Raw genomic sequence first — 17,487 nt, 5'->3', positions numbered from 1 at the left:
TTCAAACTGACTTGTTGCAACAGCAGCATGCTACTACAGTGCCACGCATGAATTCAGGGAGCTTTTCACAGCAGCACAGTCTTTCACAAATGTTTGCCAAAGCAGGTTACAAGGGCCAGGGGCTTGATTTTATACACCTGTGGTAATGGGCCTGAAACAGCTGAAGCCAGTGATTAGGAGGTGTGGCCCAGTACTTTTGTCCATAAGGTTTAGCTTTGTAAAAGGATCCTTGACCCAATAAAGTGAGGTGTTTTGTCATAGTTTTGGGGAAATGTCTTAGTGGTCAGGTCTAAGCCTGAATTTCAAAAGCAACATAAATGAAATATAATGTGATTTGTAAAAGTCTAAAACATAGTGATTTAGGCTCTTAGAAATCCGCAGAGCTCTTTTCATGCAAAAACATGCAGACAGCAAAATGAATTTGGGGACATTTTCACGCTGTTAACGATTACATTGACAAGATAAGATCTTTTCCCAGCTCATCACTACACATGTCCTCCCCTCTCCCTGTCATGCCCTTCCACCCCACCCTAACACCCCACAACCCTCACTCAGCACTGTTATTGGGTCTTAACATCTTCAAAGGCATTAAAGTCCAGAAAACTGCATGTCTAATTAGCAACTCTCCCTGAGACTGTCGCTTTGATCTGCGAGCCCTGAAGCGATGGCGAGAGCTGAGGCGAGAGAGTGAGCAGGGTGGGAGAGAAATGGATAAAGACATCAGGTGTTGGAAAAACAAAATATGAAACCAATGCACATCTTGCAAGCAGCCGTTGGCTCCAACATGAAATACGAGACTCATACGTATACAGAGCTGGAAATGCACTTGACTTAAAACGCCGCAAAACAAGCACAACTCAATCTTCACACATGCAGGACTCAAAGAAGAAAAGTCGACATGTCTGGTGTCAAAATCCATGCGTGTTCAATCTAGTGGTCCTATAACGGGTTAACACCAGCTAATGAGCTGTTTTAGACCATGATGAGTTTCAAATCAGCTTAGAGATAACAGTCAGAGTAAACTATTACTCAAAAGCAGGGACAACAGAGGCACAGTAGTTGCAGTTAAATCAGCAGCAATACAAGTACTATTAGTCCCAGCATGGCGTCTTTAGTAGTAGTCCTGGCAGCAGCGTCAACTGCAATCTCTCTGAATGATACCAAGAAGCAGCAACTATGACGGTGCAAGTTTAGTAGGGTTACATTTTTACTTTAAACTTCTGCTTGAGATACTTTCAGATAAGAAATGTGTGAAATATTTTGAGGCTGTGAACCAGAAGATATTTGGGATGTTTAAGAAGTTTTGTTCTCTGATCACGACAAGAGTTTAATTTTAGTGTTTACCTGAGGTTCCGGCTGGACGCCTGAAGTGAGGTGGGACAAGACAGAGATGGCAGGGAGAGAGACCAACACGGCACCGATCACGTGACGAGAGACCCAGCCAGAAACTACCAGGAGGAGGGAGTGAGTACAGCTCATCACCTCCTCCAAGTAGAAGGCCATGCTGCACGAGAGGAGTGGAGAAGAGAAGGAGGAATCATTTATTGTCTTAATGAAAATCAGAATGAACAAAAACTTTAAACCATAACTGAAAAATATCAAAGTTAGACAGAAAATAAAGTAGAGAAAAACACGCCGCCTCTTCTCCTCTATCTTCCTCAATCCTTGCTCAGTCTGGGAAAAAACTGCAGCAGATTCTCATTACCCTTAATTATGATACATTATTAAAACAATAATACTGTCCAAGTCACAGCAAGAAGATGAAGATTTATTGCCCATTTAGGCAAGACAATAAGTGAAAATTAATTAATCTTTAAATACTCTCCATGCACAGTCATTAAAGTAAGTACCACAAGAAAACACATCCCGAGCACTACTCAGAGTATTGGAAAATCCAAGGATACGTTTGTTTTTTTTCTCTTTAAGCCTGGTATGAGTTTGTCATTGTGCCGGTTTCTAAGCCAGTAATTGACTGGGGAAATTTCTCCGTGGTGTGGAAGCCAAATAAAACATAAAACAGTGTAAAACAATTCATGCTAGTCTCAGTGGAAAGTCACAGTCCTGCATGTTGGTCTATCAGTAGTTTCAGTTCCGTGGCACTGAAGCCCAAGAGATACAGATTTTTATTCGACTGCGACGGCACTCGACTTGAAAACAAACAATTGCGTATTCTTACGCCCAGCTGGAACCGCACCGAGAGCAACGGTATAAATAACACTTGAGCGATTTCGCTATCCCGCCAGGAAAAATAAAATCTGGGGAAAACACTGAGGCCTTGTCATTGTTTCGTAAAAAGGTCAAATGTTGAGACAATGAATGTGTTACGTTATAAAATATCTTATACAAATGTTTTTATTGGCATATCGGTCAAAACATTTTTGATATACAACATGTGTGCGCACTCACTAACACCCACAAACACTCTCCATCTGCATCAGCTGCCTAAACATCCTCACCGTATGGAGAGCACCAAGGAGGCCAGCTCAAACAGACCAGCCAGGGGAGCCAAGGCCAGGGCAGCGGTAGCCAGAGTGGATGAGCTCATGAGAGGTGGAAGAAAGCAGGCCAGGGTGAGGGCCAGGAAGACAAAACAGCTGAGGAGGACATCCAATAAGGAGCTGAAGGTAGTGCTTGCAAATGTCTGCACCGGAACCATGTTTCTGACCTAAATGGGAAGAGTAATTGCAATTGCTCATTTTAACAGAAACTACACCCACACCTTGCAATGCACACATAAATGTATGGATGTTTTACAATCAGGTCTAAAATGTGTAAATCTAAATGTAAAACAAAGTACAGACACAATGAAACCTACAAAATATTTCTTTTACCTTTTTTTAGCAGTAGTATCCAGATCTGCGTTGTTTTTACACGGTTTCCTAATCTGATTTAACTTAAAAAAATGTTACTGCCTTCTGTAAACTGCCAGATTATTTTTAAATTAATCACACTTCTTCAGTGGGTGTTAAAAAAACCCAACTAAATCCTATTTTCATCCTTAAAGGGAGGTGCAAAACAACAGTAAAAGTGACAAATAAAAGCTTTTTTACAAATGCAAAAATCACCTGAATTCTTCCAATTGTTTAACAATTCTTTCTAGACACGAATGCACAAACTAAAACTTGTGCCGCTTTAGCCAATAATAAATATTATTTACATACTGAATATATTTTCACAGCTAAACCCAAAAGTCATAGTCATGTGCAAACTCTTATGATCACATACTGGAGACATTTTGCATGAAGTGATCCTAGTGTTATGGGGTTTTTGTTTTTTTGTAGTAACACTGGTTTAACACCAGGTGGCTACAAGACTTTGAGGTCAATGCAGGCCAACTGGAACTGGTCCTGTGTGTGTGTGTGCCTGTGTGAGAGAGCATGTGGTATAAAATTTCGGAAACAAGAGGGGTACAAGGAAAAACTTACAACAACTCCACCCCATCGGTCAAAGAGACAAGCACGCAGTGACACAGAGAGAATCAAACGCTCTGACTCAGATTCAAAAGATGCATTAGGACACTACTGTTTGTCATTCGTCTCCTTATTGCCTTCTGCTTTTTAACAGTTCAGGTTTTTGGGTGGTTCTTTTTTTCTTATCCACGTAGGAAGCCCTCTCTTCTGCTGGGTGCTATTTTTAGTTAAGCCTCAAGTTAATCAGCGAAGAGTGTTAAAATCACAATCGCTGGTAGGATCATCAAACAGTTGAGTAGAAAAATGTGTTTGTGTACTTGTGTGTACCTCTTCCTTGTAGCTGCTCCGATAGGCTTTTTCCAGAGGGCTCTTTAGAAAGTTAAGGCTGATCTTATTGATGGGTGGTTTGAAAAAGTAATCCTTCATTAGACTGGAGATCAGAGGGGAAAAAAATACGACAAAAGGTCAGAAAAAGTCAAATGGTTCACTTATTATTTTATTGTGCGAAAAAAATGCAACAACTGTAACAACTCATCCGGTGATTCAGGACAAAACAAACAAACTGTACGTCTGAAACAACTGCTCCTACATTAGCATTAAACCCTTGAGTCCTCAAGTAATCATACGATGTTTGCGTTTCATCTTTAAGAGCATCCTGAGAACTCTGTGTGTGGAGTTTATGCGTTTATCTCTGTGATCTGGCGAGGCGAGCCCTCAGTACAAAGGTTTATTTGTAATAAGAAAATTACATGAAAACATGGCATCATATTCAACGCCAAAGTGATAACTTTTACTGCATAATTAGTCACCCTTGAGTGACCTTATCAGATCATAAATTCCACCTTTAACCACTTTGCTCACCTGTCCTCCCCTATAACATCCACGAAATGGGCGTCGCTCTTCTGTCTGTAGTTCTTGGCACGCAACTGTATCAAGGCAGAGTGATCCATGCCTGTACCTGCTGCCCCCGTGCCCCCGGCCATGCCGAGACTGGTGCCAGTTCCCGTGTCACATAGAGAACTCTGACTGGCCCGCACTGGTTCCTCCAGCGGTGGACTCAGCAGGCCGTTGACTGCCCTGGGGCTGTGACCTGGGATAAACTGTGATGAGTGGATGAGATAAAGGCGATGACAAAGACAGAGGGACCAGAGTCAGAGGAGAGACGACGGAGGTAAAAAAAAAAAAGAAGAAAGGACACAACAAGCGATAAGCACGGGGCATGACTGTCAAGTAGCTTTAGTGACAAATGCTTAATCGAGTGCTTGACAAGTGCACCGATGCTGTCGTTGCTCGTGTGTGCGTGTTGTACCTTGGCACTGCTAGTCTTGTGCTCTTCCTGGCAGCCATTCAGCACAGCCACATCATCACCCTGCTCTGCCACTGAAGACAGGACTGTGTTATGAAACACACAGGGAGGCTAGAGAGAGAAAAAGACAGCAGGGGAGATTTTGACAAATTAAACATATAGAAGCAGCTTGTGCAATAACAGCATCAGATTATATATGACTGAGCTGTGCGCACTGGCATGTTTTAAGTTTAAATAAAAGTGAAATGATGAGCTGGAGTGTTTCGGTTTTATAATAAACCCCCCTAATAATTAAGACTTAGCAATGAATACGAGACAAAATAACTCTGTGTGAGTCACACAATGGCAAATTGCCTGTATTTGTATAACGCTTTACTAGTCCCTAAGGACCCCAAAGCACTTTACACATCCAGTCATTCACACACTGGTGATGGCAAGCTACATTGTAGCCACTGACAGAGGCGAGGCTGCCGGACACTGGCGCCACTGGGCCCTCTGACCACCACCAGTAGGCAACGGGTGAAGTGTCTTGCCCAAGGACACAACGACCGAGACTGTTCAAGCCGGGTCTCGAACCAGCAACCTTCTGATTACAAGGCGAACTCCCAACTCTTGAGCTACAATTGCCCCAGTTCAAAATGAGCTTCCCTTCATCACTGACTGGTTCAATAATGATAGAGAAGCATTAGAAAAGCTTGACAATAGGTTACAAGAACTATTTTTTCATGCTGCGGGGTGTGGATAGCAACATTATGCACCAAAAGTACAGGGTGGGCCATTTATATGGATACACCGTAATAAAATGGGAATGGTTGGTGATATTAAAGTCCTGTTTGTGGCACATTAGTATATGTGAGGGGGCAAACTCCTCAAGATGGGTGGTGACCATGGTGGCCATTTAGAAGTCGGCCATCTTGGATACAACTTTTGTTTTTTCAATAGGAAGAGGGCCATGTGACACATCAAACTTTTTGGTGATGTCACAAGAAAAATAATGGTGTGCTTGGTTTCAACGTAACTTTATTCTTTCTAATGTGCCACAAACAGGACTTTAATATGACCAACCATTCCCATGTTATTACGGTGTACCCATATAAATGGCCCACCCTGTACTTCAGTTTTGTATGTTACTATAGACAAGTGGTTCTGACTGCTGGGGCACAGAGCTGGAAAAAAAAGAATATGACCAAGGGAATCCTTTTTATTGTTAATGCCTGATTAAAACGATGCAGAGTGAGAAGTATTCTCCATTTCTTGACATGACAAGTATAAGAGCCACTACTTTAAGTGAGGCATTCATCAGAAGGACAACAAGCATCAATGCCAGTTTGAGTTCCTCGTATGTGGTTTTCCTCTTACCCCAATCCGGTCAGGTGGTTGGTGTGGCAGCAGAGGCTCAGCGGCTTTCGCCCCTCCAGGGATGAGGTCTGGTGTGTGGGTCGGAGGACAGGAGGAGCGACTGACTCCTTCAAAATCCTCACCTGGCAGTGCCATCTGAGAACAGCCACACTGCACATCATGATCCGGCTTCCTCCCTGATATCAGGTAGGTTTTCAGTTCTAACAAGAGAACAAAAAGCAATGCAGTTTAGAGGAGTGTAGCATAACTTTCACTTTACTGGTTGAGTGAGATTAAAAAGAAGTGAATTGCAGAGCACAACCAATTGTGTCACTTAACACAATCCTAACAGCAGTGGCTTGCAATTGCTAAAATATTACTTGAGAATTTGTAAAGACCAGTCATCATGTGCCTCTGAATTCCCAAAGAAAGCAAATTTTCTTACTTACAGAAAAAATCAACTAAAATGGTGTAGTAACTTTTAAATTAGGGTCTATTTCCCTGAGAGGCACCACTGCACATGTCGCTGATAAAAATGGACTGGATTATGTTCAAAATGTGGACTCTGGGCAAATTTCTTTCGCCATTATGAACAAACAGATGGTCATGTTCAGGAATATGAATATGAACTGCTGACATAAGTCATTTTTATGGTGGTATGTACTGAGATGATCCACCTGGGTTTTAAATGTTAACCACTGTTAGATGTAACCAAAAATCTGATGATTCAGTCAGGTCTGTAACTGATTTGTCAATAAACTAATTTAATAATGAAAGGACAGAAACAAGTCATTTGTAGCTGTGTCAGGTGTGTGGATACAACAAGGAAGCGCTAAGGACACACCCTCCCTTCCCAGATCAGCACAACGCTGACCGTTAGCCATTAATGGCATTTGAGGAGGAAATTTTATGCTTGTACAAATCATGGCTAGGTGTAGACACACACCCTTCAAGCACACATGATCCATGCTTAGTGGATTTACACAAATGCTGACAAGCCAATGGTAATGCAATATTGGGCGTTTCACAAACTGTGTTTGCATATCAGCCCACGGCTCAGGCCTATTCACCCCGCTGAAGAGCCAACAAGGAAATATACAAACAGTGGATTAGAGAGATGGCCCATAGCCAGCTACTATCAGCATGTCCAAACATACAGTAACCTGGCTAGCTGGCCTCATTGTTCAAACAGCTAAAGACGCTAACCATATTAGCAAAGGGGGGGGAGGAGGGTGACTGAAAGAGCACCTAAAGGGTTACAGTGACATGGTCTATAACAGGTCGTGTGCTCTCTACTGTAAACTGACGGATGAAGTTGGTATCATTGCAATGTGAACTATTTACTAGTAAAATTGAACTTGATGGCCTGCAAAAAGATATGTTTTCAATAGACTATCATTTATTCTACATAAGTGCTATTCCAGGTATGCAAGATAAGAGCTCTTAGGACAAATACACATTATTATCAGCGCATGCCTAGCTCAGCTATGTATGAGACCTTTTCAGGGGTTCTGTGGTCCCTGCAGCTTCATGCATATGCTATGTGCAAACACATGCTTGCATGCTTCATACACATGTAGTAAAAATTTAATGTTTAATGTTTCCAAAAATCATTTCAGGTGAAGACTGAACTGGATACATCACAGTAATGAAGTAATGAATCCCTGTCATAAAAATAAATGTTAGATTTATTTCTGTTTTGTTCTTGAAAAAACAAAACAAACAAAACTGAGGTATGAAATGTAATTCTGGCCTAAAAATTGAGCTATGAACCAAGCTGTGGATCTGGAGAATCTGTACAGCCCTAAGAAATCACATTTCTGACAGATACTCTATTGTACAGTCAATTACTCTACTTGGGAGGAACAAAAGCATTTATTTCAAGAGTTCTTGAAATAAAGTGAAATAAAGATCTGAGTGCTCGTTCTATGAAATTCCTCGTGATCTGTCTGCATGCCAATGTACTGTTTTCATTTAACTGGAAAAAAGAGGAAGATATTTAACCATGTGTCAGTCTGATACGTGTGACTGATGAGCATCCAGTTTATATGTGAAAGCTTGTGCGTCAGTCTGATGCTGAGTGGGAGTGTTTGTAAGTTGGTCTGTGTGCTACAGAAGATTATCAAACACACACACACACACGCACACACGCGCACACACACACACACACGCACGCACACACACGCACACACACGCACACACACACATTTCCATCTCTTTCAGTCCTCCTGCAGGGAGTTAACTCTTCTACTCTCTCCAGTCTTTGTACTTTTATTAAATTAGTCTAATGGAGCGAAATGTGGATACAAAATTTTTACGCTCCTCTAAAAAGTCCAAGGGATGGTGTAAAGTAAAGCTAAATTATTCAAGTTTTTATTGTTTATAAATAATTAAAATGAAAGAGACAGACAAGTTGATAGCCAGTACTCTTAATAAAAAACGAAACCCAGAAGTTGGCCAGCAAACAAAAGCCACACACACACAGTTCACAAGCTGCACAAAAACTCTGGTACTAGAGCTCGCCTTTCTCTGGCCTTAAGTACTCTGGCCTAATTTCTGAGTAGAGTCAGCTGCACAAAAGCGTGGCACCTAAGGCGGGAGAGACGGTGGACACACCCACGCAGAATCAAAATCACAGCAGGCCCAGCTGGGGCCGTAACAGATACTGTATTGGTACAACTGACACTAATACCTAGGTATCAAATTCTTTTTCTAACCTGTTGCTTTCAATAAAAGTCTAAGAAAACTTCCAACTGATAACGGTATTGGCTGAACTAGCTTTATAGGGTTTTAATCCACTGTAAGATGCAAAAATTCTCTATTTAGAGATTCGAACCAACAGATGTGAGTTGCAGTTTCACCAAAACTTGTTATTAAGCTTCTTATCACAATAAAAATCATTCTGTTAAACTAATTTAATCATTTGAGTGTCCTGTGCTTTATTTTGGGCCCTTGAACCAGTCAGTGTCCTCACCCTGTGCTACTCAACTACAAGAATCTATGTTACTTTATGTATGAATAATTTGTACAACAGTGACATGGGACTTCAGCTACAGCAGATTATCAGGAAATATATCCAAGTAATTGTTTTAAATGGATCATTTAGACAACGAGCCTAAATCGGAACAAAATAATGGAAAAAATATTAAGAAACACGACTGATGGTTTTGTGGATTAAAATTATGTGAATTAAATGCTTTGCACTGCGCAATCGACATTTCGTAACCTGACCTCAACTAAAGAAGATTTTTGACTGCAATACTAGAAAGCACTCTTTGCGTCAAAACACCAAATGAGGGAATGTCTTTTGGAAACATATCATTCATCACCCTAGTGAGGTTTTAAAAGCCTGTGCCCAGAATCTATGTCAATGAGGCTAAAAGCTCTTCTGGAGGCAGTTGGCCCACAAGCTTAGTAACACACTTTCATTTTTCATAGATGAGAAGCCAAGAAATTCCTTAAGATGCATCAGTCTGACACCAAGAAAACTCCAACTGTACTGAATTGGCAGAGAAACCAGTCAGTAAATCTGATTACATAAACGGTAAACAAGAGTGGTCTCGGTGGAAACTTTGAAAATTTGTGTTCCATCTGCATCTATAAGTAGGAGATATTCTGACTTGTATTAATAGGAACTGCACCAGTGTTAATAACTGTAAAAAGTTAAAGAGTTTAGATAGACAAAAATCTATTTTGTGAATTTCCTTCTTACTCCGACATGCCTTCTTCATAACAAAAATGCTGACACGCTACAGACGGACAACCCAAAAACAGGCACTAGAAAGCGGCACACAGATTGTAAAGATGGTGAAATCGACCTAGAGTATTTTGAAGGCCATTGAGCCTCACAATGCCTGGCATAATCCGCATTCCTTGTCTTCTTCCATTTCAGATTTCAAACGTTGTCAACAGCGTGCTTGAAAGTCTAAAACAAACCTTGAGGCAGTTAAACGCTTGACATAACAGACAGTGAAAAGATGAAGTTTTCCAGCAGTAAACTGCACAGCAGGTTGATAGTTGTGCGAATGGATTCAAAGGTATGAGTATCTACTGCTTTCTAAGGGCAGCACACTACTACGTGTCTGTCTATTGATCTTCTACAGGCTCTGTAAAGGCAGCACTCTGGGAGAAACTGACACCAGTACTCTAAGCCTCAATGCAGCTCAACGGGCTTTATTGATTTATTCAGACCAGCTGCCTGGAGCAGATAGGGTTCAGCTGGGGACAGCTACACATACTACAACCACACATACAAAAACACCACAATGCTCATGCTGTAAACACTTAGCCATATACCTAGACATCTATCAGAGTTAAGAACCTGACCAACCTAAATTACGTGGCAGGATATCTTAAAGTTTCTTCCTCTTTAGTCTCCTTTCGCATATCATTTTTCCAGACTAAGCCATCGTCAGTGACTTTCATAACAAACATTTTAAACTCTGTGCGTGCATTGCTGCAACAGAAAATTACATCTGTCCAGCAACCACCCCCGCCCCCCAAGAATGTTGTCTGTTCTTTGTCAATTAACATCAAACAACATTTGATGTATGTTACAAGACTCAAAAGATTTTTTTTTTAAATTATAGAGCCAGATAAGATAAGACGTGCATGTAGGATAAAACCCAGTTGTTGTTGTTTTCTGCACAAACTTCCAATTTATTGAAGCACGGACAAACGCACAGAGAAACGCGTGCAAGCGTCAGAGATTCAACAACTCAGAGCTCGTCGTGATTACATCTTCCGTGATAGCCATGTGAAGCTGTGTTGCAATGTTTTCAGATCATTCAGGTAACAGAACTGGTAAATACATTGGGAATACATCGGAATAGTCTAGTTTGTTTTCGCTTCATGTTCTAATTGCCATCAAATGTTCAGGCCTGTGGTTAAAAAAAGACACAAACCGAACTGTGGTTTTCAATAATTATTACTTTATTATTATTCATCCTTTCACAATCTGTCCATGCATCGTTTCATAATGTTTGTTTTTTTTATTTAATAGATCTGCATTAGATGACCTTAACACACATTGAAACCACTTATTGAAGTTAAAGCCTACTAAAGACTGCTAAATCATAAACTAACACACAATAACAATGGAAAAACACAAATAAATAAATAAATCACAACACAGCAAATGAGATTTTACATTAGCAGCTCCGATGTTATCTCCTCCTGTATTAGCTGGACTAGCTTCTTTATGAATTAAATTATGTTTTGTAACAGTATAACGTGTCTCTTAAGCTCCTTGTGGCTTTTGTTTGGACCCTAAAAATTATTTAAGAATGAATGGACATCCTAATGAGAAGGCTGAAATGTACCAGTGTGGTCAAGGAAAATATTTGCAACACGCAATGTCAAAACTAACCACATATGACAGTAGTGTTGACACATAAAGCAACAGCTACTTTCAGTTTGCTATCTGCTATGCCTTGTTTATGACAAGTTTCTTAGTTTTACAGTTGTATTAACACGCAACTTTAACTTAAAAATGACACAACTGACCAGATGACACTTAATGTCAACACTCATAACAATTATAATAACCAACTTTATTTTTTTGCATATCTTACCTCCTTAGCGTATACCGTTTTCAGGAAATATGCAGCATCTCCATGTGGGAGACACATAAAGTGGATGAATCAAACTAACATGCACACACAAAAGTACCATTTTCTAAGCGTATGACTCATCGAAGGTAGTGCAATGCGGTACGATTGCTCTTTTCCCTTATAGTCTCATATATTAGAAACCGTCTCCCAACTTCTTAACACACGTGCACGGCTGGTTTTACAGACCAGATCCACACAGGCATGAATCAATTAATCAATCGGTGGACACGAAGATGAATGGAGAGGAAGTAAAGCTGAGTCGTCACATTCCACATGCACACTTGAAGCCCATACACATCATGGCTACACATACTCACCTACACAAACACACACGTGCTACACAAACACACACGTGCTACACAAACACATGCACACACAGAAAATTACTCTCCAGAAAACAGACTCCCAACTCCCTGACACTGACACACATATAAACGCGTTACTCTATCAACATTAAAGAGCACCCACTGCACTTTTTCATTATTTGCACTATATATACTGTTACAATGGCGGATGCTCAATAGTTCGAACTAAGTCCTGTAGTATACCTTTACGTGAGTGAAGAGATTTCTACGACGTACTCCAGAAGTCCTACTCCCTGTGCAGTTAGTAGTACTTGGAGGGCAAAATGGCAAAATAAATTCCCAGGAATTTAGTCCTTCTTTGAAAACACCTGGACCAGGAACCAATGCTTATCCCAGGGGAATTCTCCTATGATGTGAAGCACAATGTATTTAATTTATCAATCAAAATGACAAATAATAATATGGAATATAAATACACATAACTTCTCCACTGTACCGGTCTGTGGTGGTGAAGCGAGAGCTGAGTGTAAAAGTGAAGCTCTCAATTTACCGGTTGATCTACGTCCCTACCCTCACCTATGGTCACGAGCTGTGGGTAGTGACCAAAAGAATGAGACCGCGAATAAAATCGGCAGAAAATGGGCTTCCTCCAAAGGCTGGCCTCTCCCTTAGAGATAGGGTGAGAAGTTCAGCCATAAGGGAGGGGCTCAGAGTAGAGCAGCTGCTCCTCCACATTGAAAGGAGCCTGTTGAGGTGGTTCAGGCATCTGACAAGGATGCCTCTTGGGCGCCTCCTGGGTTGAGGTTTCTCCAGGAGGAGGCCCGGGGCAGACCCAGGACTCGCTGGAGAGATTATCTCTCTCAGCTGGCCTGGGAACGCCTTGGTGTTTCCCTGGACAAGCTTCAGGAGGTGGCTGGGGAGAGGGAGGTCTGGGCTTCTCTGCTTGGGCTGCTGCCCACGCGCCCCGGCCCCAGATAAGCGGAAGAAAGTGGATGCATGGATAAATACAAATATTTTAGAGCCTAATTTTAAAGATACAGTGTGTAAAATACCACTGCTAGACGTCAGATTGCAGTCAAGTGAATACTGTCTTCTTACCCCAACCAATTCAAGTGCACAATCCTTCTAAGGTGATTTGTTGAAGATCTCCTGAACGTTTGTGTCGATAAAAGTTGCTGCTTTGGCCTAACAGTACCTGACAAGCTGGTGACAGGAGGGTCAGATGTATAATCTTCTGACACTAAGTGATTGGGCCAATAAATAAGCATATTTGTGCAAATCTTTGCTTGTTAGAGCCTTGACTTCAGTTCAGGAGTGGAAGATGAGAAAGACGTAATTCAAAAGAGATAATACACATGTACAAATGTGAAATGGTTAGCTAGAGATATCTGTGATCTTTAAATTATTTTACGTGGCTGGTCTCGAGCCGCATACATAAAATGCGATCAGGCAGGACGGTGAAATCAGTTTCGGCCACTATTTTCAAAGTGGAGACCAACATGGCGACTTCCAAAAAACCAGCAGCTGCTCCTTTGCATATTTAATAGATTAAATCAAACTTTATAATGATGCATTCATCAATTTGTTGCAAGATTTAATAATCAATAGATATTTATGAGTGTAACATTCTTTTTTAATTAAATAATATTAAAAATGACTTACTTTATCTTTAATGTAAATGAATTTCAGATAATTTCTGAAGCTTTGATAAGTTGTGATGGCCTTTTTCACTTTCCGATGTCATACAGCACGATGATTTGCTCGTACATACAGGCTGAATGATTTTGCAACTTTGCATTGATACACACCCTTAGTACATATAAACATAAACTCCTGAAAGGTAGTTCTATAATTCGTAAGCACAAACGTAAACATGAATTGAGACAGACTTGCTCCAAAAAATGTGTGCAACAAGCATACCGAGACAAATGTCTGGGCAAATGTTTTAAAACTACATCTGACATTTCAGACCATCCCCAGAGAGATGGCTCATTCCCAACTCACTACTTCCTGACAAATGACCTTTGACTTTATAGCAACTTCCAACCACATGATCAAAACAGTGACCCAAAGGTCGCTGACTCCCCTCTGGTCCCACACAGAGAGAAGTGAACGTATGTGAATACAAAAGAGGGATGGAGACACTTTAGCAGACTAATTAAAGAACTTCCATCGTTCTTTGTTTTCTCATTCTTTCATCTTGCTGCTTGAACAATCAGAAATAAACAAATCCAAAGCTAAAAATAGTTTCCCCCTTTTATAGATTTATCGTTCCAACTGTCCAATTTTATTCACGTTCACCTTCAACTTCTCCTTTGTCTCGCCAGACCTTACATCTCGCAGCACCTCTCGCTACCTATTTTTATAGTTGATCTGCCTCGTCTCTGCTGTCTTGTTCTTTCCCTTTTTTTTGCCTTCAACTTTCTCCCACCGCTCACTCTTCCCCTCTCCAGCCCTTCCCTTTCCTATCCTCCAGTTTTCTCCCTGGTCCGTGGCGGGTCTTGAGAACAGGGCTCGACAATAGCAGAAGCCTCCATATTTGGACACGCTGATGGAACCGAGGGATGAGGCTCTCACACGATCCTCCTTCAAATACCCTCCCATTCCTCCCTCTCATCCATCCCTCTATCCCTCCTCCCTTCCCTCTTTTGTGCCATCATTTTAGTCCAGGGAGTTCCTCACTCTCTCCCTCTGCTTCGTCCATTTCTTTTCCTTTGCACCACCTCCTTGATCTTTTAAATGTCATTGCTGGGATTTAATAAAGCATCTATAGGGACCCTGGTGGGTTTCGTCTCTGGTTTTGGTCAAACACGAGACCTTGGTCCCATCACCCAAGGGTTTGTTCGCATATTTCTAAATTGGTCTAATCAGGAAAAGTTGTAAAAGTCTGACAAACAACACAAAATGTTGACTTTGTTTTTTCATATACATATTTTGGAGTTGGCATTAACGGATTAAGGTTGGGGTCATGGGAATTTCCTATTAACATCGTGTTTTAAGAGAACATATTAGCATTTTCATCACCCGCAGTTTGTTTGCGCCACAATCAGGAGGTCCTACAAGTGTGTGAGTGCGCGCATGCAGTACAGTGGGTTGACAGGAAAAGTGACGCACTCCAACTGCCACTGCGTCACTCTGATAAACATACAATCACGCACGCACAGCTGTTAAAAGGCATTTAAGTGTCTCACTTCGCAGAGTCTCTTGAGTTTCACCCGGGGAGGTTGCTGTTCAGCGGCAGAGGAAAGTCCTTGAGGAAGAAATGACCAACCTTGGTCTTGCTCGGGAGAGCTGATGACGACTGATGCATCACTTTTTTGTGTGTGTGTTTTTTTTAATGCATGCGCACACGGATGAGCACATACTAATCTTGACTCCATAGTGTGGTGGTTAAACCTAATGCAAAACACATGCAGTGCGGTGAGAGATATTTATTGTCTCCATGAGATCTTATCTGCTTTTTGTGCAAATGAACTTGATTTGCAACACTACACAGAACAACTGTTGCACAGAGTGAATCATTCTGCTATCTGCCATAGATTCACAATGTCCAGTCACACAGTCACAAAGACACATACACACCTCCTTGCTGCCCGAAGCTAGTTTGTGGGAAATCCTTGGGAAAAGGTCATAACCACAAAATATGCTCCCTCTCTTCTTTTTCCCCCTCCCTCTTTTTCTCTTTCCACTGATGTCACACAACTCTCTCTTTCCACAGACCACCAAGGGACGCCACTTTGCATTCCTATTATAGTATGATTTTACTGATACAGGTTTTTTGAAGGCTATTAAAAAGATATTTGGAAAAAGAACTTCTGCCATGTTGTTGTTCAGTGGCAAACCTCCACTAAAACAGCTCACTGTCTGGGCAGTATTTACTTCTAAGGAAAAAGAATCGTATTTTGTGTTCAATTAATTTGTCTTCTTTGTTCTTTTTAAACATATTTGTAGGCTTTTGTTTTTGGCTCAATAAAAACAATAGATAATCGTTTTTTCATGATTTATGTGCATTTAATACATCTGTAGCATTCATTTCATTGTTCCTTATATAACATTATTATCACTTTGACATTCAGATATATCTATTGACACTAAAGGAAAGGTCAGAGGTCAAATGTGACATGATATTTTACATCTTTATATGGTACTTTCTATATAGTTGACAACACACACCACACTTGTAAAATTCATAGTTTCTAAGTTATAATGATTTTTAATCCATTTTCTACCAATAAATGATTAGGTTTACTCTAAAGGCCTTGGTGGATATAAGCAGAATTTGAAGGGGTTGTTAACATGACTCCACTCTATATTCATACAAAGTTTCATCAGATTTCATTCAAAGCTTTTCGAGATCTCTTGTTTACAGACAGAAAGACATGCATGCAAAAACAGAACCTCCTTTGTGAAGGTAACCAGAAAGTGAAACTCTGAAAACTGAGAATCTCCTTTGCGGGCGTGTCCGGCACCGTTATACGTGGCATGAACGTGTTTTTAAATGGCAGGAGAAACCTGAGCAAAGCTGTAAACAAGGATGACATGTGAACTCCATACAGAAAGGCCATGGCTGGGTTAGAAGCTAGGCCCATCTTTCTATGAACCACTGGCCATTTTGGGTACAACAAACAAGTGTTTTAAGAAAACACTCAGTAACTCATAACTTATGTAACTTATGTGTATGTATGCACTTCTCGCTTCTCCATAATTGGATATGCTAATTCTCAAGGTCTCACACCTGCAGTCACGTCTTCTATGTGACCAAAGGGCATGTTGGGAAACAAAGGAAATTATTGACTGAACTTGGCAGGTTAGCGAAAAGTCGCCACACCCAGCAAATCAGATGTGTTGAACAGATAACCCCCCTTTGGAAATCCTCTACAGATTGCCATTTTTTACTTAACTGTAACTACTAATGCGAGTTTTCCTTTCTTTTACTCAGTGAAATTATTCTGACTGTGGATACTGTGTTGTGGAGTGCTTGCACCGTGTCTCTATAATTATGCTTGCAGGTCATTTTGACCCACGTGCCATCAGAAACATACAAAACCCAGGCACAAAAAAATCTGTTTTTGTTGTTAAAAATTACTTTATTTTCACTAATTACAACATTGAAAACATTGAGTAACAGTGACTCATCCCAGTGGCTTTATAGTGCGGCAATGTCAGACTCAAGCTTATAGATGCTTTTGTTTGTAGCCTAACCTTAAACAACTCATTTGCAATTTTTAACTGAGTTAGTGGCTTTGGATCCAGGGGTGTTTGCTATTTTTGTTTTTTAAACGAATGAATGATGTGTCTGTGACAACATCTCATAATATGTGATCATTCAAATGACTCATTGCATACATAGGGAACACTATGTATGTAGCATACAGTGGAAAGGAAAACACAGCGGTCCTAATATGTCAAATCCAAAACTTCTTTGAATTCATTCAATTAAAACAGAAAACTGTAAAAGCCAGATTGTAATGCCTCCCTGTCTTTTTGCATTGCAGCTGTGATATTTAAAAAGAACA

General features: G+C 40.7%; 1 protein-coding gene across 2 annotated transcripts in view; it reads right to left on the bottom strand.

The window, feature by feature from the left end:
- Positions 1 to 17,487, bottom strand: part of adcy9a (adenylate cyclase 9a) — a 41,983-nt gene that overhangs the window by 10,215 nt on the left and 14,281 nt on the right. For both annotated transcript variants that reach the window (XM_085163509.1, XM_085163510.1), the window contains exons 2-7: positions 6,076 to 6,275; positions 4,720 to 4,827; positions 4,272 to 4,510; positions 3,738 to 3,840; positions 2,457 to 2,665; positions 1,345 to 1,504 (exon numbers count right to left, since the gene is read on the bottom strand). In XM_085163509.1, the coding sequence (XP_085019635.1) occupies positions 1,345 to 1,504; positions 2,457 to 2,665; positions 3,738 to 3,840; positions 4,272 to 4,510; positions 4,720 to 4,827; positions 6,076 to 6,275 (1,019 nt within the window). The remainder of the gene's footprint in view (positions 1 to 1,344; positions 1,505 to 2,456; positions 2,666 to 3,737; positions 3,841 to 4,271; positions 4,511 to 4,719; positions 4,828 to 6,075; positions 6,276 to 17,487) is intronic.

This window comes from Neolamprologus multifasciatus, chromosome 6, assembly GCF_963576455.1.
Source record: "Neolamprologus multifasciatus chromosome 6, fNeoMul1.2, whole genome shotgun sequence".
NCBI classification, from domain to species: Eukaryota; Metazoa; Chordata; class Actinopteri; order Cichliformes; family Cichlidae; genus Neolamprologus; species Neolamprologus multifasciatus.
This window is presented reverse-complemented; position numbering and strand designations above follow the sequence as displayed.